Source organism: Humulus lupulus, chromosome 9 (assembly GCF_963169125.1).
Source record: "Humulus lupulus chromosome 9, drHumLupu1.1, whole genome shotgun sequence".
Lineage (NCBI taxonomy): Eukaryota > Viridiplantae > Streptophyta > Magnoliopsida > Rosales > Cannabaceae > Humulus > Humulus lupulus.
The window spans coordinates 120115070-120140907 of NC_084801.1; the positions used below are offsets into that span (position 1 = coordinate 120115070).

The 25838-nt window shown below is 39.6% G+C and overlaps 1 protein-coding gene and 1 non-coding gene across 4 annotated transcripts; both read left to right on the plus strand.

Annotated features, from left to right (window-relative positions):
- Nucleotides 1–2616: 2616 nt before the first annotated feature.
- LOC133802859 (small nucleolar RNA R71) lies at nucleotides 2617–2723 on the plus strand. The gene has a single exon (XR_009877607.1). It is a non-coding gene; the product is annotated as a small nucleolar RNA R71 (small nucleolar RNA).
- A 16051-nt stretch (nucleotides 2724–18774) lies between these two features.
- On the plus strand, nucleotides 18775–21979 carry LOC133802150 (protein GID8 homolog). 3 transcript variants are annotated; one of them, XM_062240421.1, is made up of 7 exons: nucleotides 18775–19000; nucleotides 19285–19383; nucleotides 19746–19905; nucleotides 20027–20130; nucleotides 20477–20608; nucleotides 20864–21020; nucleotides 21704–21979. In XM_062240421.1, the coding sequence occupies exons 2-7, from the start codon at nucleotides 19333–19335 to the stop codon at nucleotides 21823–21825; spliced, it is 726 nt and encodes a 241-aa protein (XP_062096405.1). In that variant the 5' UTR covers nucleotides 18775–19000; nucleotides 19285–19332; the 3' UTR covers nucleotides 21826–21979. The 3 variants fall into 3 exon arrangements, with proteins under 3 accessions (XP_062096405.1, XP_062096403.1, XP_062096404.1); XM_062240419.1 differs by having other exon boundaries at nucleotides 18780–19000; nucleotides 20024–20130; XM_062240420.1 differs by lacking the exon at nucleotides 18775–19000 and adding an exon at nucleotides 19123–19181 and having other exon boundaries at nucleotides 20024–20130.
- Nucleotides 21980–25838: the final 3859 nt, after the last annotated feature.

Consider the following 25838-nt stretch of genomic DNA (forward strand, 5'->3'; position numbering starts at 1 on the left):
AGTTTCCAAAAATGGTTAGGTCATCCATGAATACTTCCATTGATTTTTCAATCATGTCACTAAAGATGCTCATCATGCATCTTTGGAAAGTAGCTGGTGCATTACACAAGCCAAATGGCATACGCCGAAAAGCAAAAGTGCCAAAGGGACAAGTGAAAGTGGTCTTATCTTGATCCTCTAATGCAATCTCAATTTGATAATAGCCAGAATAGCCATCAAGAAAGCAATAGAAAGGATGACCAGCTACACGTTCAAGGATTTGATCAATGAATGGGAGTGGAAAATGATCTTTGCGGGAGGCGGCATTTAATTTTCTATAATCAATGCACATGTGCCACCCCGTCACCGTTTTTGTACAGTAAAGGACCCCTTTTTCGTTTTGGATCACGGTGACACCAGATTTTTTGGGCACGACTTGAGTTGGACTGACCCACTTGTTATCAACTACGGGGTAAATAATACCAACATCTAGCAATTTCAAAACTTCATTTTTTACATCTTCCTTCATTGTGGGGTTCAGTCACCTTTGAGGGTCTCTTCGAGGGATGGCTTCGTCCTCCAGATTGATTCGATGGGAGAAAATTAAAGGGCTAATACCTTTAATATCAGCAAGGGTCCAACCTATCGCAGATTTATGTGTCCGTAGTAGCTCGAGTAACTGCAATTCTTGAGAATTTTGAAGGTTGGATGAGATGATAACTGGAAAGGTTTCATCATCTCCCAAGAAGGCATGTTTCAAATCGTTGGGTCAATTGAACAATTGGAACCTCTTCGGCTGAAGTTTTCAGCTGTGACCTCTCACGAGTTAGCTCTTCAAAGCGAGGTTGCCAAAACTGAGTCCGTCTATTGCGTGAGTCTATGCAATCTGATACTGCAAGAGTAAACTCAATAGAACTGGGACTTTCATTGTCAGACAGAAGGAGGAGCTCATTAAGATTATCAAAGTTGCTTCGCAATTGAACCTCCTCAGGAATTAAAGAGTCAATCATGAATGTTTGATAGCATTCATCATCTTCTTGGGGTTGTTTCCCGATGTGGAAGATATTCACTTTAAGAGTCATGTTTCCAAACCATATCTTCATTAGACCATTCCGACAATTGATCAAAGCATTTGCAGTAGCAAGGAATGGTCTTCCGAGGATAATAAGAATTTTAGACTCCATGTTCACCACAGATTGGGTATCGAGAATAAGAAAATCCACGGGGTAATAGAATTTTTCAATTTGAACCAATACATCCTCAACGATACCCCTAGGCTTTTTGGTGGAACGATCAGCAAGTTGTAGTACAACAGATGTTGGCTTCATTTCTCCAAGACCGAGTTGCGAGTATACAGAATAGGGCATGAGATTGACACTCGGGCCAAGATCAAGTAAGGCTTGGCTGACTTCACGGGTCCCAATTTGGCAAGAAATGGTGGGACAATTGGGATCTTTGTATTTCGACGGTGCCTTTTGTTCAATCACCGTACTCACTTGCTCGGTCAAGAAGGCAGTCTTCTTGACATGGTGCTTCCTTTTTGTAGTGCAAAGATCCTTGATGATTTTGGCATAAGCGGGCACTTGTTTAATGATGTGAAGCAAAGGAAGATTAATCTTCACTTGTGTCAAGTGCTCAAGGAGTTCAGCTCGGTTATCAGGAAGTTTCCCAAAAGGTTTCAAAGCCTGGGGAAATGGTATCTTTGGAGTGGCATTGAGTGGTGGATTTTCGAAAATGACTTTTGGAATACTGGGAGAGTTAGGTATTATGGGTGGGTCTGGCAAAGTTTTACCGCTTCTCGTCGTGATGGCATTCACTTTCTTGACGTTTTGATCATTTGAATTTGAAGATTGGGCCATGTGTTGGCCTTGAACATTGAATTTCGTTTGGGAAGGAAGTTTGCCTTTTTCCGGAATGGCCAAGGATTCAGTCAATTTTGAGAATTGACATTTCATTTCCTTGATTTCTTCCATCATTTGGCGATTCAGTTTGGATTGTTCCTCCATGAATGCATGAAGAGTATTCTCAAGAGAATTTCGTTGTGGATGAGCATTGTATTGAGGTGCAGAATACGCCTTTGATGGTTGAACTTGTTGCTCATTTCTCCATTGGCCTCCAGATGATTGAACTTGGTTGGAATCTCTCCAACTGAAATTTGGGTGGTTTCTCCAACCAGGGTTGTACGTATGGGAGAATGGCTTGTTATATGCCCCTAAGGCATTGCATTGCTCCTCATAAACCCCCCTCATTTCATTCAAAGCTAAGCAGTCCTTAGCTAAGTGCTTCGTCCCTCCATAAACAAAGCAAGGTTCTTGCGGTTCCGCTTGAGCGATCATGTGCGATTTTTGGCTATTCTTCTTCATTAAAACCTCAAACTGCTTTTTCAAAGCTTCGAGTTGGGCCTTAGCACTATCCTCTTCTCAAAGTTGATAGATCCCAGATGGTTTGTGTATGTTGGTGCTATCAGTAGCACTTGGACCAGTCCAGGTGTGGGACTTTTTCACGATTTCTTCGAGATATTCAAGAGCATCGTCTGGCTCTTTTTCGAGGAATTCACCATTGCATAGCATTTCTACAAACTGGCGCTAACGACTCGTGAGGCCTTCATAGAAGTAACTGACCAAACGCCAGTTATCATAGCCATGGTGTGGGCACTGATTCAACAGATCTTTGAATTTTTCCCATACTTGATAGAACGTTTCATTGTCCTTTTGGGAAAATGTGGAAATCTGTCGTTTTAGACTATTGGTCTTATGGCTGGGGAAGTGTTTCAGAAAGAAAGATTTGGTCATCTCCTCCCATGTTCCAATCAACCTAGGTCTCAAAGAGTACAACCAACTTTTGGCTTTGTCCTTCAAGGAGAAAGGGAAAAACTTCAGTCGCACAGCGTCAGCATTTTCGGCTCGGTTATAGAACGTGGCTACTACCTCCTCGAATTCTCTGATATGCACGTATGGGCTTTCGTTTTCCATTCCATGAAATGTGGGTAAGAGTTAAATCATGCCAGGTTTAAAGTCTAATGCAGGCATATTAGGAGGGAAGATAATGCATGAAGGCGTGGAAGTGCGAGTAGGATGGAGGTAGTCATTGAGAGTTCTTGGTTGGATTTCATCATTGCGAGCCATTGCGAATCGATTATTATCAGCGAAAGTTTGTGGAGAAGCAGGATTGGTGGAAGGAGTTCCGGAAGGAGTGGTGGATGAATTGGAAGAAGTATCACTAGAAGTTTCGTGATGATTCATCCACTCTCGGAAATCAGAATTAGATTTATTTTATGTCTTTATATTTTTTTTTTGATGTTTTTTATTTTTATTTTTTTTTGTTAAACTTGTTCCCAAGTAGATTTGGAGGTTTTCGGGTGATCTCCAATGCCTTACTAGAACTCCCCGAGGTTACTAAGTACAGTGGATCACAAGTCAACCTTTTCGACCAAACAACCTTTAAGCAGAGTGAAATTGCTTATTTTGACAGAACAAACTTGGTTTTCTTATAGTAATAAGTTCAACAATGTAATAGTGCAAAGGTTGATGCTCGAAATGTTCCCAGGTCGATTGGGAAGGTAGTCAAGGTACCGCTTTAGACCCACACATGCCTAGACAGAACTCCCCGAGGTTCCCAGGTAAGTGTGGAGGGTACCGCTATCACAAACCTTATTTAACAACCAATCTTTCTAGACAGAACAATATCGGTTTCTACCATTTGTAATATTACACAATTGTTCCCAATACTAAGCGTTTTATGATTAAAATTTTATGAACAATTTTATGTAATTTTATGTTTTTTTTTTTTTGAAAAACTTAAATTCTAAGGAAAACTAAGGCAAAGAAAAAAAAAAGAAAGGAAAATCCTAAACTAGGCAACAAAATAAATAATACAAGAATAAAATCAAGAAAAGAAGATTAAAGTGACGATAGAATAGCAAGCTTAATCTTTTTTTTTTCAAATATGTATTAAACTAAAAAAAAAATAGAATAGAAATTAAGAAAGAAAAATGGAGTAAGAATTAGCTAAAAAGAAAAAAAAAAGTATATGAATATATATATATGGTTTTTTTTTACCAAAAGAGAGGAAAATGAAGAAGAAAAAAAAAAGAAATAAAGATAGAAATAAGAATAAATATATAAATTTTTTTTTTTGGTTTTTTTTATTTTATTTTATAGATATGTATATATATATAAATATTAATATATATATATATTTTGTTACCGAAAGAAAAGAATAAAAAAGAAAATGTATATATATAAATAATTTTTTGTTTTGTTTTGTTTATGATGATTTTTATTTTAGTTTTTTTTTCTTTTTATTTTGTTATAATAATAATCTAATTAACTAAAAATTAGTAAATAAAAAAATAAAATAAAAAGACTACACTAACACAATATTTATTTCACCAAATACACAAATAAAGTTACTAACACTTTTGTAAAAATTTCACTAAACTTTTGAAAACTACCTCCCCGGAAACAGCGCCAAAATTTGTTTAACGCCCAAAATGTGACTACACTAAGCGGTAGTTGTAGTAAGATCAGGCGATCGATCCACAAGGAGGTAACCTAAAATCAAAAGATTAGTAGAAAATAACACAAAAAGTTAGTAATAAGAAATAAATAAAATTGTAAATGAAAAGAGGTTTGAGATTTTGGTATTGTCTTTTTGAAAAGGTGATAAAATGAGATAAGTGAAATAAAGGTAAGATGTAATCAAGAGTTTGAGAAAATGAAGGGTTTCAATAATCATCCATATGCTTGTTTAGTTACTTAGTTACTTGATTTACAAAAATGTATAAGTAAATAGTTCACATTCCAACATTTACTTGGAAAATCTAACTTTAAAGTCCATATTCTTTTCTAATAAAAGTTCATTTGAGTTATAAAGTTATTTACTTTAAAAGCACAATGTTAATCTTATGAAAAATCTAAAAATGACAAAATACCCAAGGGCAATAGTGCAATAAAAGATTAGACATAAAATTATGTATCAATATTACTTTTACTAATTAGAAGGACATAGAAAGAGCAAGACTAATCCTATATACTATTAGCATAAGTAAATAAAGATAACAAAATAGAGATAGAGATGAAAGAACATAAATAACTCAAATATTTTACATTAAGAACATAGTAAATCAAAGTAGCAAAATAACATCACTAGCATATGGAATCATCCCTAACCTTCCTAGGAAGATTAGGCCATTATGGTCATGATTCTCACAAAATTTTAAGAAGAAAATATGAGAAGAAAGTTGTAACAACCCGAATTTGCTAAAAGGGCTTAGGGCCTTGATTAGTGTGCCTGGAGGGCAATAAATGGATTACTATGTCAATATATGATAATGATGCATGTTTAGTTGAGTTAAATGTGCATGTGGGCCCCGTCTGGATATTAGGGGCATAAATGTGATAAATGTTATATATATGTGATATGTCTGTGCAACACGATCCGAGACAGTCCTGGGGAGCGGTTAGCCAGAAAGTCACAACGGGGTTGAGAATCCGACTTGGGGCGAGTCGAGGGGTAGCTTGGGCATTAGTTATTATACAAGATTATCGGGTTAAGAAAATAAATATTTGGAGATATATTTGAGGATAGAATGTCTAGGTGGGAATATTGTGAAAAATTACCATTTTGCCCTCGGGGACGTTTTGGTACCCCGAGCCTTAAGGTAACCACATAGATTAAGTTAAATAAAACAAAGTAGAGGAATAGTTGGGAAACTTGGAGAAACCGACATACATATTCCTTCTCAGCTGAAGACAGCTTTCATCTTCCTCTCTCTTTCACTCTCTAAGGCAAACTCAAGGAAAACTTGGGGGAAACTAACTTGAAGCTAAGGGATTGCAGCTGGGGATTCAGGGGAGCTTGAAGCTTGGAGCATAGGGAATTGGTTCTGAGGCTTTTATCCAGCAAGGGTAAGCTCTAATTATTAAGATTATGTTTAGAATTGCTGCTGGTTTGTTAGAGTTTGCATGTTAGTTAAGTTTGATATGTTCTTGAGTGTCTTAGTTGAGTTTTGGAGCAAATTATGATGGGTTTTGATGTTGATACTGAGCTGGATGTTTGTGTTGATTATCTGGGACTGTTAGATAAGCTTTGGGTGAGTTGGTTTGAGGAAAAATACAGGGAAGATGATGAAAACTCTGGGTTTGGATGTGAGGGCCGCGACCCTAGGAGGGGCGCGCGAGCGGCCCGTGTGCGCGCGCGGCCATGGGAGGCCAAGAAGTTCGTGCGCACCGCGGCACTTGGTGTGCGCGCCGCGGCCCGTGTGGGTGTCAGTGAGGTGCTAGCCTCTATTTCGAGGCTAGCCGCGGCGCTTGTGGGTAAGGCCGCGACTCTTAGTGCCAGTTTGTGTTTTTAAGGGTGTTTAGGCTTGGGAACTCAATGGTTAAGGCTCGGGATGGATTTTATCATCCGGATTGATAGAATTCAAGGTTCCGGAGGTTAGGGTTATGGCTCAAAGTTATTTATTGGATTAGAACTTGATGGATGGATATTGTTAATGTGTTGTGACTAGGGTTTCGGCGAGGCTCAAGTTAGAGGACTATGCTCGGGACATCGGTGCTCGGAGAGCTCGGGACTCAGGTAAGAAAACCCTTGTTCCCATAGAGCTTGTATGCAGGGGCTGAGCCCAATGTGTTTGAATAGAACTGGTATGCAGGGCAGAACTCAATGTGTTTGAACTGCAGAGCGTAGCCCTTTGACTGAATTTTCTAGAATTCTGTACTTGCTTGTTATGCTATGAATATTATTATGTGAATGATCGGCAAGAACCGGGAATAGTGTAGGCCGAGGTCGGCAGGGAGCCGGAAACGGCATTAGGCACGTTGAGTGCAAGGCCGAGTAAGGCAAGGGGCCAGGAGCAGCGTTGAGCACGTGGAGTGCGAGTTGCCAGGGCGAGTCCCTAAAAGGATACCAGGGATATCCTCACGGTGTGGACCATGAACCCAGGGCTTGGTAAACGCCTGGGACGGCTAGGCCGTATGTGTTTAGCCCATTGGTGGCCTATTTATATGCTTGATATATGTGTTGCGTATGTTATCTGTTTGTGGGTTTTCTTGCTGGGCTTCGGCTCACGGATGCTCTGTGGTGCAGGTAAGGGTAAGGAGAAAGCCAACCGACCATGAGTGTAGCAGGCGTGAGGCGGCGTGTACATGTTGGGCCAGCCTGGCTGCAACAGCCAGAGGATTTTGGGAGATGTTTGTAAATAAACCTAGATTTTGTCGTTTAGTCGACTTGGTTCGGTTAATATGCTGTAAATATTTCTAAACTGTATTTTGGGATCCCAAGTGTTAAACTTTTATGATTTTCAATGACATGGAATTATTTCTAAAAGTTTTTCCTCTATTTATGGCTTAATTACACTATTTGACCTAAAACCTCGATTAGCGAGTTGAATGCACGTTTTTAAACTCACTTAGTAACGACTCTAATGAAGTAGGGCGTTACAAAAGTGAGTAGAAATTTTTCTTTAGTTTCTTTTACTCTAAAAATTACATACTAAGTGTGAAGAAGGAGTCCCTATTTATAGAAGGAGAAAATGACCAAAAAGAAATTGAACAACACAATGGGGTTTAAAAAATAAATATGAAATATTAATAATAAAATATGATTTTGAAAAATCAAATCTTATTATAAATATTAACCTAGTTATTTTGGGGCATGGTGAATATGTTCTTTTTTCAAAGACACCAAAAAAGATGAGCTTTAAAGTTCAAAATGACAATTTTGCAAGACCCAATACCCACAAAATATGGGTTGAAGGTGGCTGGTGGCAGAGGTGGGTTTTGACCCATTTCCAACCAATGAGGAGGTGGCACGTAGGTAGGCTGCTGGGCTGAATTGGCTTTGGAGGAGACACTGGGCCTTTGGGCTGAACTAGGCCTGGCATGCGTTTGGGAATTGTTGAGAGGAATTGGGATGGGAGCTGCCTTTGGCTGGGTCTGGACACGGGGTGAAATTGGCCCTAGGAGGGGCGCGCGCACGGCCATGGGAGGCCGAGAAGTTCATGCGCGCCGCGGCCCGTGTGGGTGTTAGTGAGGTGCTAGCCTCTGTTTCGAGGCTAGCCGCGACACTTGTTGGTAGGGTCGCGGCTCTTAGTGCCAGTTTGTGTTTTTAAGGGTGTTTAGGCTTGGGAACTCAATGGTTAAGGCTCGGGATGGATTTTATCACCCGGATTGATAGAATTCAAGGTTCCGGAGGTTAGGGTTATGGCTCAAAGTTATTTATTGGATTAGAACTTGATGGATGGATATTGTTAATGTGTTGTGACTAGGGTTTCGGTGAGGCTCAAGTTAGAGGACTGTGCTCGGGATGTGCTCGGGATGTGCTCGGGACATCGGTGCTCGGAGAGCTCGGGACTCAGGTAAGAAAACCCTTGTTCCCATAGAGCTTGTATGCAGGGCTGAGCCCAATGTGTTTGAATAGAACTGGTATGCAGGGCTGAGCTCAATGTGTTTGAACTGCAGGGCGTAGCCCTTTGACTGAATTTACTAGAATTCTGTACTTGCTTGTTATGCTATGAATGTTATTATGTGAATGATCGGCAAAAGCCGAGAACAGTGTAGGCCGAGGTCTGCAGGGAGCCGGGAACGGCATTAGGCACGTTGAGTGCAAGGCCGAGTACGGCAAGGGGCCGGGAGCGCGTTGAGCACGTGGAGTGCGAGTTGCCAGGGCGAGTCCCTAAAAGGATACCAGGGATATCCTCACGGTGTGGACCATGAACCCAGGGCTTGGTAAACGCCTGGGACGGCTAGGCAGTATGTGTTTATCCCATTGGTGGCATGTTTATATGCTTGATATATGTGTTGTGTATGTTATCTGTTTGTGGGTTTTCTTGCTGGGCTTCGGCTCACGGATGCTTTGTGGTGCAGGTAAGGGTAAGGAGAAAGCCAACCGACCATGAGTGTAGCTGGCGTGAGGCAGCGTGTACATGTTGGGCCAGCCTGGCTGCCACAGCCAGAGGATTTTGGGAGATGTTTGTAAATAAACCTAGATTTTGTTATTTAGTCGACTTGGTTCGGTTAATATGTTGTAAATATTGCTAAACTGTATTTTGGGATCCCAAATGTTAAACTTTTATGATTTTCAATGAAATGGAATTATTTCTAAAAGTTTTTCCTCTATTTATGGCTTAATTACACTATTTGACCTAAAACCTCGATTAGCGAGTTGAATGCACATTTTTAAACTCACTTAGTAACTGCTCTAAGGAAGTAGAGCATTACCACTTGGTATCAGACCGAGCCAAGGTTATTGGTTCTGGAGATTGACCGAACATGTACACTCGCTGTCAGTGACAGGCTCAACTCAGGGTTGGTTGGTAAGATTGGCTAATATGTTTGAATATGTGTTTGAATGCCCTGTTTGCCTGCTTATCTTATATAGAGCATGATGAATGAGTTAACAAATGCATGATGCTAGAGCATGGCCCGTTGTGTGTTATATGTTATATGAGTTATTATTTGTGGATGACTGATGTGTTTGAGAGGTGGTTTTGGATGTTGTTATCATGCCTGATGAGCGGCGTCGTTGGTTGCAGGCATATTTGTTGAGATGCCTCGACAATCAGCTAGACTCCGCAGCAGTAGGGCCGAGGATGACAACCAGGGTCAGGACCCTCCACCTGCCCCCACAGAATTGGCAAGAGATGTTTGCCGAGATGGAGGCAAGACTGCAGCGGACAGAGGAAGAGTTGCGGCAGTTGAGGCAGCAGGCCCCGCCTCAGGTTACTGGGCTACCAGTGCTGCAGGTTGCAGTGCCAGTGCCAGTGCAGTCTGCTATGGAGAATAAGTGGGAACCTTTGTATGAGAGGTTCAGGAAGCAGCATCCTCCCACCTTCGAGGGTGGATCAGACCCACTGCGGGCAGAGCAGTGGATGAATATGACTTCCTCAATTCTGGATTTTATGAGAGTTCAGGGGAATGAGAGGGTAGCCTGTGCTAGCTACGTGTTTAGAGAGGATGCCCACATTTGGTGGGACGTGGTGGTTCAGAGAAGGGATGTATCAGTTATGACCTGGGAGGAATTCAGAAACTTGTTTAATGAGAAGTACTACAGTGTGGCAATTCGAGCTGCGAAGGTTGATGAGTTTATCAACCTGACTCAGAATCAATCGACAGTGTCAAAGTATGCTATAAAGTTTGATAGATTGGCAAAGTTTGCGCCAGATCTAGTGCCGACTGATGCAGCAAGAAGGGATAGGTTTGTGCGGGGGTTGAATGTTATGATCGCCCGCGATGTGAATATTACCTTGGATCCAGAGACTACTACTTTTGGCCAAGTTGTGGATAAGGCCCTTACTGCTGAGAGGGCCGAAGATCAGATTTGGAAGGATAGCGCTGTTAGGCGCGACGCCAGGAGGACAGTGCCTCCTTTTGTTGGGTACGGTCGTGGTGGTGGTTCTAGTGAGCAGAAGAGGAAGCCCCAGATTCCTTTGTTCCTCCCAGTTTAGATAGGAGGGCACGAGGTGCTTCCACTGGCCGTCAGGGTGGCAGTGACAACTAGAGGAGTTTTCCAATGTGTCTGCGGTGCAGGCGACGACACCAGGGTGAGTGCAGGATCAGGGCCTGCTTTGTTTGTGGGAGTGCCAGTCATCTGAAGAGGGATTGCCCTCAAGTTAAGAAGGAGGAGCAAAAGCAGAGTGACAGTCTTGCTCCTGCTAGGGTATTCACTTTGACACAGACTGAGGCGGAGGCTAGCCCCTCATTTGTGACAGGTCAGATCTCTAGTGCTGGTTCTTTATATACTGCATTGTTTGATTCAGGGGCTACCCATTCATTTGTATTTGCTAGAGTGATAGATCAGCTTTGTAGACCTAGTGGTGTGTATGCTAGGGGATTTCAGACTTTGTTACCAACATGAGAATTGGTAGTCTCTAGGAAGTGGATTAGAGCATTTCTAGTAGAGGTAGATGGTAGGGAACTGTCTGTTGATCTGATTGAGTTAGAGATGGATGATTTTGATATGATTTTGGGAATGTATTGGTTATCAAAGTATGGGGCAACGATTGACTGCAAGCGCAGAATGGTGACTTTTGAACAAGAAGGGGAGGTACCCTTTGTGTTTTTAGGGTCAGTTAGTGGACCGCGTGTATCGATGATTTCAGCATTGAGGGCTAGAGACCTGATGCAGGAAGGTTGCATAGGATTCCTAGCGAGCGTTGTGGATACCTCTAGGGTGGTGTCGGTTGGACCGGGTGAGACTAGATTGGTATGTGAGTTTCCAGATTTATTTCCAGCGGATCTGCCAGGGTTGCCGCCGCAGCGGGAGATTGACTTTGTTATAGAATTGGTACCAGGAGCGGAGCCAGTATCTAGGACACCTTATAGAATGGCTCCGGCAGAGTTAAAGGAGTTGAAGATCCAGTTGCAAGAGTTACTTGATTTGGGATTCATCAGACCGAGTTTCTCACCATGGGGTGCTCCAGTGTTGTTCATTAATAAGAAGGATGGATCCCTTAGGATGTGTATTGATTATAGGGAGCTAAACAAGTTAACCATTAAGAACAAGTATCCACTGCCTAGGATCGACGATTTATTTGATTAGCTACAGGGAAGAACAGTGTTTTCCAAGATAGATCTCCGATCAGGTTACCATCAGTTAAGGATTAAAGAGGAGGACATACCAAGACTGCTTTCCGAACAAGGTATGGACATTATGAATTCCTGGTTATGTCCTTTGGATTAACCAATGCCCCAGCAGATTTTATGGACATGATGAATAGGGTTTTCAAGGATTATCTGGACAAGTTTGTGATTGTATTCATCGACGACATCCTACTGTACTCCCGGTCAGAGACAGAGCACAAGCAGCATCTGCAATTGGTTCTACAGCGGTTGAGAGAGCATAAGTTATATGCTAAGTTCAGTAAGTGTGAGTTCTGGTTGCCACAAGTTACATTTCTGGGCCATATCGTCAGTAAGGAGGGGATTCTGGTTGACCCAAGTAAGATTGAGGCGGTCAGAGATTGGCCTAGACCGAGCAATGTTCCTGAAGTGAGAAGCTTTCTGGGTTTAGTAGGGTATTACCGGCGGTTTGTTGAGGGGTTCTCCAGAATAGCTACGCCATTAACAGAACTGACAAAGAAGAAGACAAGGTATGTCTGGACGGATAAATGTGAGAACATTTTTAAGGAGTTGAAGCGGCGATTGATCACTGCGCCAGTGCTAAACTTGCCGACAGAGAATGAAAAGTTTGTAGTTTACTGTGATGCATCCAGACAGGGTTTGGGGTGCGTGCTAATGCAAGCTGGTAAAGTGATAGCCTATGCATCGAGACAGTTGAAGGAGTACGAGTAGAGATATCCTATGCATGATCTAGAGTTGGCAGCGGTGGTGTTCGCACTTAAGATTTGGAGACATTATCTTTATGGTGAGAAGTGCGAGATATACACCGACCATAAGAGCCTAAAGTATTTCTTTACTCAGAAGGATCTGAATATGCGCCAGAGGCGGTGGCTGGAGTTGGTTAAGGATTATGATTGTGATATCCTATACCATCCTAGGAAGGCTAATGTAGTGGCTGATGCATTGAGTCAGAAAGGCCCAAGACAGTTGTTTAGTTCGAGGCAGATATCTGACAAGTTAGCTGAGGAGATGACCAGAGCAGGTATTGAATTGGTGGTTGGTCAGTTGGCCAACATCACTCTTCAGTCTACACTCCTTGAGAGAATCAAGGAAGCGCAGGGGAAAGATTCCCAGTTGTGAGGTCATAGGGAGAGTACCTTAGTCGGAGCGACAAAGGACTTTTCCATTTCAGAGATGGGGTTCTTAAAGTACAAGGGTCGGGTTTGCGTTCCAATGGATTCTGATATCCGGCGAGAAATCATAGATGAATCGCATACCACTCCCTATTCTTTGCACCCGGGTACGACGAAGATGTACCAGGACTTTAGAGCTCTATATTGGTGGTCAGGCATGAAGAGGGATGTGGTGGATTATGTGGCAAAGTGCTTAACTTGCCAGCAGGTTAAGGCTGAGCACCAGAAGCCAACAGAGTTGTTGCAGCCTCTGGGGATCCCAGAATGGAAGTGGGAAGATATTACTATGGACTTTGTGGTTGGTTTACCAAGAACTGTGGAACAGCATGACTCGGTGTGGGTGATTGTGGATAGGTATACCAAGTCCGCCCACTTTTTGCCTATTAAGACAACTTATACTGTGGAATAGTATGCTGAGTTATACGTGAAGGAGATTGTTTGACTTCATGGGGCTCCGAGGTCGATAGTATCCGACAGAGACCCCACCTTCACTTCCAAGTTTTGGGAGAGTCTGCAGAAGGCTATGGGCACGCAGTTACGGTTTAGTACCGCTTATCATCCTCAGACGGATGGGCAATCTGAGAGGACAATTTAGATATTGGAGGATATGCTGCAAGCCTGTGTGCTTGATTTTGGGGGATCGTGGAGTAAGTATCTCCCTTTGATCGAGTTCTCGTACAACAACAGTTATCAGGCGACTATCAGAGTGGCTTCGTACGAGATGCTTTATGGAAGAAAGTGTAGATCACCTATTCATTGGGATGAGACAGGTGAGAGGAGGTATCTGGGTCCAGAGATGGTTCAAAGGACCAATGAGGCGATTGAGAAGACTAGAGCGCGTATGCTCGCCTCCCAGAGTCGACAGAAAAGTTATTCAGACCTGAAACGCAGGAGCGTGGAATTTCAGGTTGGTGATCATATGTTCCTTAGGGTTTCACCCATGAAGGGTGTGAAACGGTTTGGTGTTCGGGGCAAGTTGAGCCCAAGGTTTGTTGGCCCTTTCGAGATTCCAGAACGAGTTGGAGAGGATGTTGGTTTGTTAGAGTTTGCATGTTAGTTAAGTTTGATATGTTCTTGAGTGTCTTAGTTGAGTTTTGGAGCAGATTCTGATGGGTTTTGATGTTGATACTGAGCTGGATGTTTGTGTTGATTATCTGGGACTGTTAGATAAGCTTTGGATGAGTTGGTTTGAGGAAAAATGCAGGGAAGATGATGAAAACTCTGGGTTTGGAGGTGAGGGCCGCGACCCTAGGAGGGGCGCGCGAGCGGCCCGTGTGCACGCGCGGCCATGGGAGGCCGAGAAGTTCATGTGCGCCGCGGTGCTTGGTGTGCGCGCCGCGGCCCGTGTGGATGTCAGTGAGGTGCTAGCCTCTGTTTCGAGGCTAGCCGCGGCGCTTGTGGGTAGGGTCGTGACTCTTAGTGCCAGTTTGTGTTTTTAAGGGTGTTTAGGCTTGGGAACTCAATGGTTAAGGCTCGGGATGGATTTTATCATCCGGATTGATAGAATTCAAGGTTCCGGAGGTTAGGGTTATGGCTCAAAGTTATTTATTGGATTAGAACTTGATGGATGGATATTGTTAATGTGTTGTGACTAGGGTTTCGGCGAGGCTCAAGTTAGAGGACTGTGCTCGGGACATCGGTGCTCAGAGAGCTCGGGACTCAGGTAAGAAAACCCTTGTTCCCATAGAGCTTGTATGCAGGGCTGAGCCCAATGTGTTTGAATAGAACTGGTATGCAGGCTAAGCTCAATGTGTTTGAACTACAGGGCGTAGCCCTTTGACTGAATTTACTAGAATTCTGTACTTGCTTGTTATGCTATGAATGTTATTATGTGAATGATCGGCAAGAGCCTGGAACAGTGTAAGCCGAGGTCGGCAGGGAGCTGGGAACGGCATTAGGCACGTTGAGTGCAAGGCCGAGTACAGCAAGGGGCCGGGAGCAGCGTTGAGCACGTGGAGTGCGAGTTGCCAGGGAGAATCCCTAAAAGAATACTGGGATATCCTCACGGTGTGGACCATGAACCCAGGGCTTGGTAAACGCCTGGGACGGCTAGGACATATGTGTTTAGCCCATTGGTGGCCTATTTATATGCTTGATATATGTGTTGCGTATGTTATCTGTTTGTGGGTTTTCTTGCTGGGTTTCGGCTCACGGATGCTCTGTGGTGCAGGTAAGGGTAAGGAGAAAGCCAACCGACCATGAGTGTAGCAGGCGTGAGGCGGCGTGTACATGTTGGGCCAGCCTGGCTGCCACAGCCAGAGGATTTTGGGAGATGTTTATAAATAAACCTAGATTTTGTCGTTTAGTCGACTTGGTTCTGTTAATATGTTGTAAATATTTCTAAACTGTATTTTGGGATCCCAAGTGTTAAACTTTTATGATTTTCAATGAAATGGAATTATTTCTAAAAGTCTTTCCTCTATTTATGGCTTAATTACACGATTTGACCTAAAACCTCGATTAGCGAGTTGAATGCACGTTTTTAAACTCACTTAGTAACGACTCTAAGGAAGTAGGACGTTACAAAAGTGAGTAGAAATTTTGCTATAGTTTCTTTTACTCTAAAAATTACATACTAAGTGTGAAGAAGGAGTCCCTATTTATAGAAGGAGAAAATGACCAAAAAGAAATTAAACAACAAAATGGGGTTTACAAAATAAATCTGAAATATTAATAATAAAATATGATTTTGAAAAATCAAATCTTATTATAAATATTAACCTAGTTATTTTGGGGCATGGTGAATATGTTCTTTTTTCAAAGACACCAAAAAAGATGAGCTTTAAAGTTCAAAATGACAATTTTGCAAGACCCAATACCCACAAAATATGGGTTGAAGGTGGCTGGTGGTAGAGGTGGGTTTTGACCCATTTCCAACCAATGAGGAGGTGGCACGTAGGTAGGCTGCTGGGCTGAATTGGCTTTGGAGGAGACACTGGGCCTTTAGGCCGAACTAGGCCTGGCATGCGTTTGGGAATTGTTGAGAGGAATTGGGCCGCGTGGGATGGGAGCTGCCTTTGGCTGGGTCTGGACACGGGGTGAAATTGCTGAAAGGAGGAGCTGAAGGGAGATGGGAATGGCTGTGGACAGGTGGCGGGCAAGGAGCTGGGACGCACGACGCATGGAGGGGGCGACACCTGGCTGTGGAGGGGCTGGCAGCTTGGGTTGCTGGGCTTGGGCCAATGGGCCTGAGCTTCATTTCTTCAAAAATGCCACTTTCTTCATTTTCTTTTTCAGTTTTAACTATTTCTCTATTCTCCCTTTTTATTAGTGTCCAAATGTAATTTATTTCCTGAAAATTAAACATAAATTAAATTAAAATTAATATTTTCAATTATAAAATAAATTCATGAAAATATTAATTAAAACTTAATTTATTTTACACTTTAAAACTAATAAATTTGCATTTTTGAGCACTAATCAGGGTCCAACACCCCGTGCTTTTCGCTGTGCACATGGTAAACTAGTTACCAACATTCAGTAGTTAAATCTACTAGTCCACGAGTCATTTTTATTAATGTGTCCGCGTTAAAGCTTGAAAACAATTTTACAGAGCTTTGGTATAATCATTTGTGCGTGAAAAATAAATGACTAAGGTTATGATATTTATAGACCCAGTTACAAATATTCTCCTTCGCAATTTTAGGGAGGAGTTATACAAAATCTTATTTGAATTTGAATTACAAATGATTAAGTCAACAATACAATAAGTAAACTAATCCCTAAATAATAGGGATAGTTTGCATGAATATTACTTTCTGACTCTTTTAAACGCAATATCGAGTTGACGTCGATATCCCACTGACGTTGATATTCTTCGAACTGACATAATCAGTCGCTCTTTCGAGCTAGCTTCCTTGCTTCGAGCTGAAATTATCCACTACCTCATAATTGCAGAAATATTATTAATGGTAATAATATTTAAATCAGAGCTTAATTGTGATATCTTCGAGCTTCTAGTGATTTCAAGTAATCCTTTCAATCAATGTTGTTTCGTCGATCTCTGCCCGAATCGTAGAGAAATCAATTCTCGGCTTTCATGCTGGCTTCAAATTTCTTTGTGGTTAGGTGTACCATTTGTCTTGTGATGCTCAGACTCGTAGGCTTAGTAAGTGATCTCCTCGAAATGACCATGCATCGAAGTATCCAAGCTTAGAAAATTGAAGTTTAACTTTGATAATTGTTTAATTTTGGAAGTGACGGGTATGTTATTGATGAAGTCATTTTATATTAAATACTAACAATCTCTCACCTATAAAATCAATATATATATATATATATATTTTACCTTTAAGCTCTTTGTTTTTGTTGTTAGTTTTGATATGAGATTTTAAAATACTAGGTTGCTTTTATTTATCTATATTTGTTGTTGGTTTTGTTATAGTTTGACAGTACCAAGTTACTTTTAGTTTTATGTCTTTGTTGTTGGTTTTGATATGGTTTTCATTGTACCAGGTTACTATTATGTTATTAAAAGAGTAACCTAAAACTCCTAATGGTAACCTAATTTGGAACAAATGTACCAGGTTACTTTGATAGTAACATAATCTAGAACAAAAGTACCAAGTTAATCTTGATGATAACCTAATCTAGAACCAAAAGTAATATGCAAAACTAACTTTTAGTTAAAAAAATTGAAATAACAAATAAAATAAAAAAAACACATGAAATGACACAAATGTCCTTAAAATTTGAATGAAATGACAAAAATACCCAAAAAAAAAATAACGCAAAACTCTAAACACTACATTAACGATTAAAATATGAAAATAATTGAAAAAAACCATAGTTTATCCACATAATTATCTTTATTTAAAAATAACCATAGTTTATATAAAATCTAAAAATATTTATATTTGTGAAAGCAGATGAAAAAAGCTATACCCTACATAATCTCCATTTTTCCAAATTTCAACATAAAACATTTGGGCCACAAAAATGAGTTTTTCAGCCCAACCATGGTACTGGGCTGGGCTCAAGTTGGTCGATAAAGGATAACCCATAAATTCCATTTCTTCATACTTAATACACATAACTACCATCTATTTCAAAAAATGAGATCTATACCATTTTTCTTATAATATTTAACTAAAATAGCCTTAACATATAAAAAAATGTATTAAAAATATATTGATTTTTATTAAATTAAGATTTCAATTTTATATTTATTTTAAGGTAAAAAATACACACAAAAAATTAAAATGTAAACAAAAATAAAGAAGGGTAGTTTACGATTTCCTTAAAAACTCAAAAGTTATATTTAAATTTAAAATAGTAAACAGGTTGTTTACAACTTATATTTAAGTTGGTTTGAAATTGTAAACAAGTAATTTACCTTTATGTTATTGTTTAGCATTTGAGTTTTTTTATTAAAAATTAATCAAATTTATTGGAATAGAAATTTAAATATATTTATGCTTAAATTTGAAATTGCAAACAATTGTTTTCATTATCATAAATTTTATGCTTGTAGAGAAAATAATTTTTTATTTACTTACAACAAAATTGTAAACAACGAGTTTAGTCTTTACTATTTATTTTATTGAAATTGCAAACAACTAATTTATAATTTAGTAAAATAAGAGTAAAATATATATGAGCTTATATCTTGTAGAGATAATACAAATTTTTATTTAATAAAACTATAGTTAATGAGTTTATTCTTTAATTATTAAATGAAATTGTAAATAATGAGTTTATTTTGTAATAATTTATTTTAAAAAATTCTAAACTTTCGTAACATTATTTAAAACTATTAGTATTACTATTAATTGATATATCAAATTTTTTATTATAATTTTTGGAAAAAAAATGAAGAACAATAATTCTTTATATTTAAAAGTGTGAATAAATAAATTATATTTATTTGAGATATTAAGAAACTATAAGAGTAAATGAAATTGAGAAATTTTAAGAAAAAAAAATATCTGAAATAATTAAACTATTCAAAAATGATAATTTAATAATTTTACTATAAAAATATGTAAATAGGTATTTGCAAGGAAAAAAAAAAGTGAGCAATTTTATGATTTGATGTGAAAAAGAAGCATTTGGGGCAGTTGTCTCGGAGAGTAGAAATCGGGGTAACCCGAATGAAATCGAACCGAACTCGCCCGACCCGGGTTTAGCCCCGAATAAAAAATCCGAAAGTGTAAACCAAAACGGGAAGGAAACTCTCACCAGCGAGATCGCCGGAGCTCCATATAAGCACGAACCGGGCAAGAAACCACACGATTCGTAGTATCTACTTCACTATCAAAGATTCAGGTATTTTCTTTTCCTATTTTGCCCGGAAAATACTTTTCCGAGAATAATTAATCGCTCCGACTAAGTTTGTATTACTTTTGTTCACATTTCGTTCGCTGTTTTTTCTGGAACTTTTAGGTCTAGGGTACGGAAATTTAGTGTGTTGCAATGATTGGTGGGTAGGAAAATATGTGGTTCTTGGGTATTGTTCAAAATCTTGACTTTGGGATTAGAAAACACAGTGGATTTGAAGATTTTCGTTTTTTTTTTTTGGTAATTCTAATTGGGTTTTGTGTGAAATGCAGTGTGATTAAGGAGAGACTGTTGCAAATGGGAGTGAGGGCGGTGAACTGATGTCACTGTTCTGGATTGTAATTCGTCAGCTTGCAGAGATCGAAGAAATGGTAATCGGTTTCTGGTTTCAATTTTTTCGACTACAGCTTTTTGGACTTGATTTTCTTGTTATGTTTATTAACCCAACTATAGAAAAAAATGAAGAAGAAGATTACATAATGATGCCCATTTTGGGTTAGATTGCATTCGAGTCTATATTTATATTTGGTCTTTAGAGAATGAAACTGATTGGATGTTGAAACAATCAAGTTTTCACCTCAAACTCTGAATTTTTATGGCAAGGAGTTGAAGTAGATTCAGTTCAGCTACTAATAAATAGTTTAGCTCTATTGAGGCTATCTACTTGTGTGTGTACATACATGTGTGTGTTTGACTAAGTATGTTTCTTTTCTTCCAACTGACTTGTTTATAGGCAACGTCGAAGAAAGTGATTACTAGGGAAGAGTGGGAGAAGAAGCTTAACGATGTAAAGATTAGGAAAGAAGACATGAACAAGCTGGTGATGAATTTTCTTGTCACCGAAGGGTATGTTGAAGCTGCTGAGAAATTCCGGATGGAATCTGGAACTGAACGTATCCTTTGTTTTATTTTAAGTCTTTTTTTTCCATGGAATGTAATCAGTGGGAGGGAACTAGGCACTTTGCTTGATTGGATGATACGGATTTTGTGTTTCTCCTTATGAACAAATAGCAGATATAGATCTTGCAACAATTACAGATCGTATGGCTGTTAAGAAGGCTGTACAATGTGGCAATGTTGAGGATGCTATTGAGAAAGTGAATGATCTAAATCCAGAGGTAGGATTACTATTGTTTTTGCAACCTTTTAAACTCTTATTCTTCTTTTTGTGTTCGTTATTTTGACGATATTAACATAAAGATAATTACACCTTCCACACCTTACTGCAACTTCTTGGTACTCTTTTTGTAGTGTATCAACAATTTACTAATATCTTCTGAATTCTGATGCCTAAATTGCTAATAGGTTAACCCATTTTCTTACCTTGATTTTCCACTTGATACAATGTTTTGTATGATTTCTTTCCAATTTTAGTTCACGAGTACTTGCAATTAGGTTACATTGAGAGCAACTATTGCTTTCATATTTCACTAAGTTTGAATATCTCCAAAATTATATATGCAGATATTGGATACAAATCCCCAGTTGTTTTTCCATCTTCAACAGCAAAGGTTAATCGAATTAATTAGAAATGGAAAAGTAGAAGAGGCTCTCGAGTTTGCTCAGGAGGAGTTAGCACCAAGGGGGGAAGAAAATGTAAGATTTCACATCCTATAAAATACATTGATTAATTATCAATGTCATCCATGTCGTTCTTTTACAATTGGAAGTTCCATCTGGCTTTTTAATTTACAGCATTTGGTGGGCTTCAGGCATATGCTGTTTAATTTACACAGCAGGGATAGTTTTGTTTTCATGAGAAAGCTTGTATTATGATTGTATTCCACTGTTTGCTCCCATTAGTTTTAAGACATGGCAATAGTAACTTCTGATTTTTATTGCCCTTGACAGCAAAGCTTTTTAGAAGAGTTGGAGAAGACAGTCGCGCTTCTAGCTTTTGAAGATGTCTCAAACTGTCCTGTTGGTGAACTTTTGAACATATCACAGCGCCTAAAGACAGCAAGCGAAGTAAATGCAGCCATCCTAACTAGCCAGAGTCATGAAAAAGGTTGGTATCTCTGCTTTCCGGATTATCTTTAATATCCCAAATTAAATGGAATTTATGTACTTGGTGGCATGAGATGGATGTAAGTTTATCATTGTGACACTAAAAAAAGTAACTATTCAATGACAACTTTTTAGTATAAAAAAACCAGAATTAAATGTTATTTGAAAAAAAGTAACATTTAGTCACCAAGATGTAATTAATATCCTTAGTTATAAATATGTATAATATTTTACATAAAAGTTTGGTATGACTAAAATTATTCTAAAAGTATATTTCTTCCTTATTGTTGAAATACTTTATTTGGTATTAGAGTCGTTAAGTTTGTTGTGAATAAATTCTTTCAATGGCAAGAGCTTATATTAAATTACTATGGTTTACAGATCTCAAGGACTCTAATGCGCATGCATATACACACGAAAAAGTAAACCCCAAATAACAAAAAGAGATTAACCAAATAAGAAAAAGAGATTAACCCCACTGACATTAGACTATAATTTCATAATTTGATTGTAATGGAAGCTGGTTTCTTGTGTTCTAGAATAGCTTGCCTATGTTGAGTGGTGAGCACTTCAGTTAACTTAAACTTCGATCTTTGACGAGTTCATTTTCGTTTGTTTGATAGTAAGTATGACTGTATGAGAAAGTTTATTTCTGTTAAGAGTCGTCTTCTTTTTAAACGACAGATCCTAAGCTTCCAAGTTTGTTGAAGATGCTTATATGGGCCCAGAATCAGCTTGATGAGAAAGCAGCATATCCTCGGATAAACGATTTATCCAAAGCCACATTGGAAGACCCTACAGTTTGAAGAGTCGTGATGATTGAATTGATAATACTTCAGTTGTGAAGGGTTATGGTTTATGAAATTCAAATTTGATGTAATGTACCTTAATTGATAAAAGTGACTATTGTCTCATTTTCCTCTTGAATGTAAGATCTATTTTCATTCTTTAGCCTTTAAAGTGATATTTTTTGTCATTTCTCCTTTTATTCTATTTTCAATGTACCATGTTATGAACACTCATTATTAAGACTTGGAACAGGTGATAATAAACATGAAAAGAACAGAATAGCAACTTCAATGGAAGAGAAGAAAGTTGAATATTTCAAAGTAAACTATTTTTTAACAAATAAGAAATAAACTACTTGAAGAGAACATCATAATTACAATCAATATCCCATCATCCCAATCAATCATCACTCGCATTCGATCCAAAGAACATAAACCCATTGAATGTTTTTGCTATCAGAAGAACAGTTCTGCTGAGCTTTTCCATGTTTGGAACAACCATCATCAAAGTTAAGAGCATAGCTAGAAGGGTCGTACTGGAATGAGAAATGTCGTTTGGAGCCATTCTTGGTAGCTTTCTTCAATGCAGCTCTCAGTCGAAAAAAGAGGCTCCTGAACCTGAACTGCTGCTGCTGCTTCTTACCGTTTACATTAAACCAGAACAAATTTCCCACCGAACCCATGTTTTAGAATCGAAATCCCAACTGGGTCTGAATGTCAAAAGAGAGTTGACAAATGGGTTATGATTATTTTCTTCTGGGTCTTGAGAGAGAGAGAGAGAAAAGAGGTAAAAGTAGTAGTGAGCAAATGAGTATAAAAAGAAAGGGTTTTTAAAGTAGCAAGTAAAGAAAAGAAAACCGTCTATGGAGAAGAGCTTGGAATGGAATGAGAAGACATAAAAAGAAGAAAAAAATCCATACTTTTGTAAAGGTTAGATTAAGGGAACATTGCAAAGGTGTAATCTTTTTGTGTATTTCAAAGAAGCTGTGCTGCGCAGGCCTCAGCTGCTGTTGCCCCCACAGTGATCTCTACTTTCTTTCTTTTCTTTTTCCCGGAAAATCACATTGGGATGCTAAAATTCCATCATCCATAGACACTAGAAGCTAGAGAGAGAGAGAGAGAGGAGAGAGAGGAGAGAGAGAAGGGTGTTTTGTGTTATCAACATCAGAATGTGGTTGTAGTAGCATAACGAATCATTCATTATTATGATGAGAGAGTGAGTGTGTGTGACTGACTCTCTCCCACCACCTTCGGCTATAGCTTTTGTCATTCTCCCATTTTGACTCGTTATTTCTTTGAACTGTCACCATCTCTATCTCATTCGTTTTTTTTAACCATATAAAAATTCTAAATCTTAATCTAATCACAACTCTCTCGCACTCCATTCATTTCTTTTTAACGTTTTTTAAGATTCAGTTCTTTTTGTTTTATTGAATAAAAGAGTGCGTGTTTTTTTAACTTGTATTTAAAGAGTTAGTTAAACTTAGATTCTTTATTAAAGTTTCTTTCTTTCTTTCATTTTTTTTTAATTTCCTTTGGTTTCTAATAAATTAACTCTATTTAAAAATATATATATATATATATATGTTAACACATTCTATTATTAAAAAAGAAGTAGCACAGATTAGATTAAAAAAATGATGAATTTATGATTTTGGTTGTACTAAAACGAAAGTCATTATTCTTTTTTTTTTTTTTAAAAAGAGAAAATATTTTAAAATTTACAAAGAAGTTGGGCCAGCTTGAAATTTAAGAACAATATTGAAATGTAAATTGTTGACTGTCTTTTTCGCTATCAACCTTAATAAGAGAGATTAAAGAAATGAACTATAAGAATGCAAGGATTTTTACGTGATTCAAGTTATAAAAGAATCATAGTCTACGAGTCTCTGATATTAAGAGGATTGTAAGCTTGTGATTGCAAGTAATTTTCTCTCTCCAAAACCGAACATTTACAATGAGACTCCCAGCCCTATTTATAAAGGTTGGGCTCATTAATTTTAATCATCAGTAATTAATACACTTCAATGCATTGAATAGAGACCACGACCAAAACTAGATTTGTGGGGCCCGCTGCAGAAAGGTAACCACTTTACGGGGAACATGCCTTTGGGACTATCAGGGCATGTTGTATGTAATTTCGTGTCAGGCGGCGTAGTGGGAGTGCGAGTTATTGAGTCGTACCATCGACAACATTGTAATTAGATCGCCCAAAAAAGGTTGTCAGGTCTTCCTCTGAGGCAGCTAATCCGCATTGGCTGACACCTGGCCTACCCTTGAGATTTCAAGGACTAGGTCCTCGACCTGGAATATAACTGAGGGCCAGGAAAAAATGTGGACTACCAAGCATCCCCGGGATGTAACCTTATGAAGACATTCTTAGCTCTCGAGACATGGCCCAGGAGAGATGTCGACGCCCTCTCATTATCCGAGGAGGATGACCTCCAACTGTCGAACTTACCTCTGGAGGACATATCCTTTGGGTGTTGCCTCATAAGAAAGAGACACATGTCTTACTCGGGTGATCACACGTTCTTGGGTGAAAACACAGACAACAAGCTTTTTCCCGAATCGGCGGAGCACCGCGAAGACCTCAGCAAGGTCGCCTACGTGATCTGGGGGGGTTCGAGACTTAACCAACATATCGTCCACATAGACCTCCATGTTCTGCCCCAACCGGTTTTTGAACATTCTGTTAACCAACCTTTGGTAAGTGGCGCCAACATTCTTCAACCCGAAAGACGTCATGATGTAACAATAGACACCTTTGTCGATTCGAAAGCTAGTGTGCTCCTGATCGGCGACGTGCATGGATATTTGGTTATATCCCGAGTATGCGTCCATAAATGACAGCAACTCGTAACTGGAGGTGGCATCGACCATCTGGTTTATCTTGGGGAGTGGAAAACAGTCCTTTGGACAGGCCTTGTTAAGGTCCATAAAATTGATGCATGTCCTCCACACGCCATTCGGCTTTGGCACGAGGACAGATTTGGATAGCCACCTGGGATATTGGGCTTCTTGGATAAACACATTGGATAGGAGCTTGTCCACCTTGACCTTGAGGGCCTCTTTCTGAGTTTGGTCAAACATCCATTGCTTCTGCTGGATGGGAGCAAAGCTAGGGTCGACATTCAAGGCATGGCATATGATATTTGGATCAATGCCAGTCATGTCAGAATGTGACCATGCGAACACATCTTGGTTTTCTTGGAGGAAAACCACCAACGCCTCGTGGACTTCCGCTTTCAAGCTTCCCACGACTTTTCCTTTCCTGTCGGGGTGGAGGTATCAAGAATTACCTCCTACACCTTTTCTATTGGTTCAATGGACCTCTCCTCTTGAACCCTTGGGTCTAACTCATCGGGCCACGACTCTTGCATAGCTCGTACCTCTGAGGTCTTGAACTTCTCAGGACTTTCCTCCCGTACCATCATCACAGGAGTCTTGAGGGAGACATTGTAGCACTGTCTCGCCTCTTTCTGGTCACCGCGGACTGTGCCGATACCTGCATCCGTGGGGAATTTCATGCACAAATGACAGATGGAGGTCACGACCCCAAACTTCACCAGTGCTGGTCGTCCCAAAATGGCGTTGTATGCTGAGGGACAGCCCACCACTACGAAGGTGTAGTATTTGAAGGCTTGGCGAGGTACCTCTCCAAGTGTCACAGGGAGCTTTATCTGCCCCATTGGGATGAGGGCTTCTCCCGAGAACCTGTAGAGTGTCGAGGCGCATGGGGGCAAGTCTGTCGTAGTCAACCCTATTTTCTCGAAGGCTGACTTAAATAGGATATTCACCAAACTCCCATTGTCCACAAGAATTTGCGCCACCATTTTGTTGGAGATTTGGCTCTCAATCACCAATGGATCATGATGTGGGAAATGCACTATCCAAGCATTGTATTTAGAGAGTGTTATGACTTAGTCAGTCATTCGCAGAATTCGAGCGCATGGGGATAAGTCTGTTGTAGTCTACCCTATCTTCTCGAAGGTTGACTTAAACAGGATATTCACCGAACTCCTGTTGTC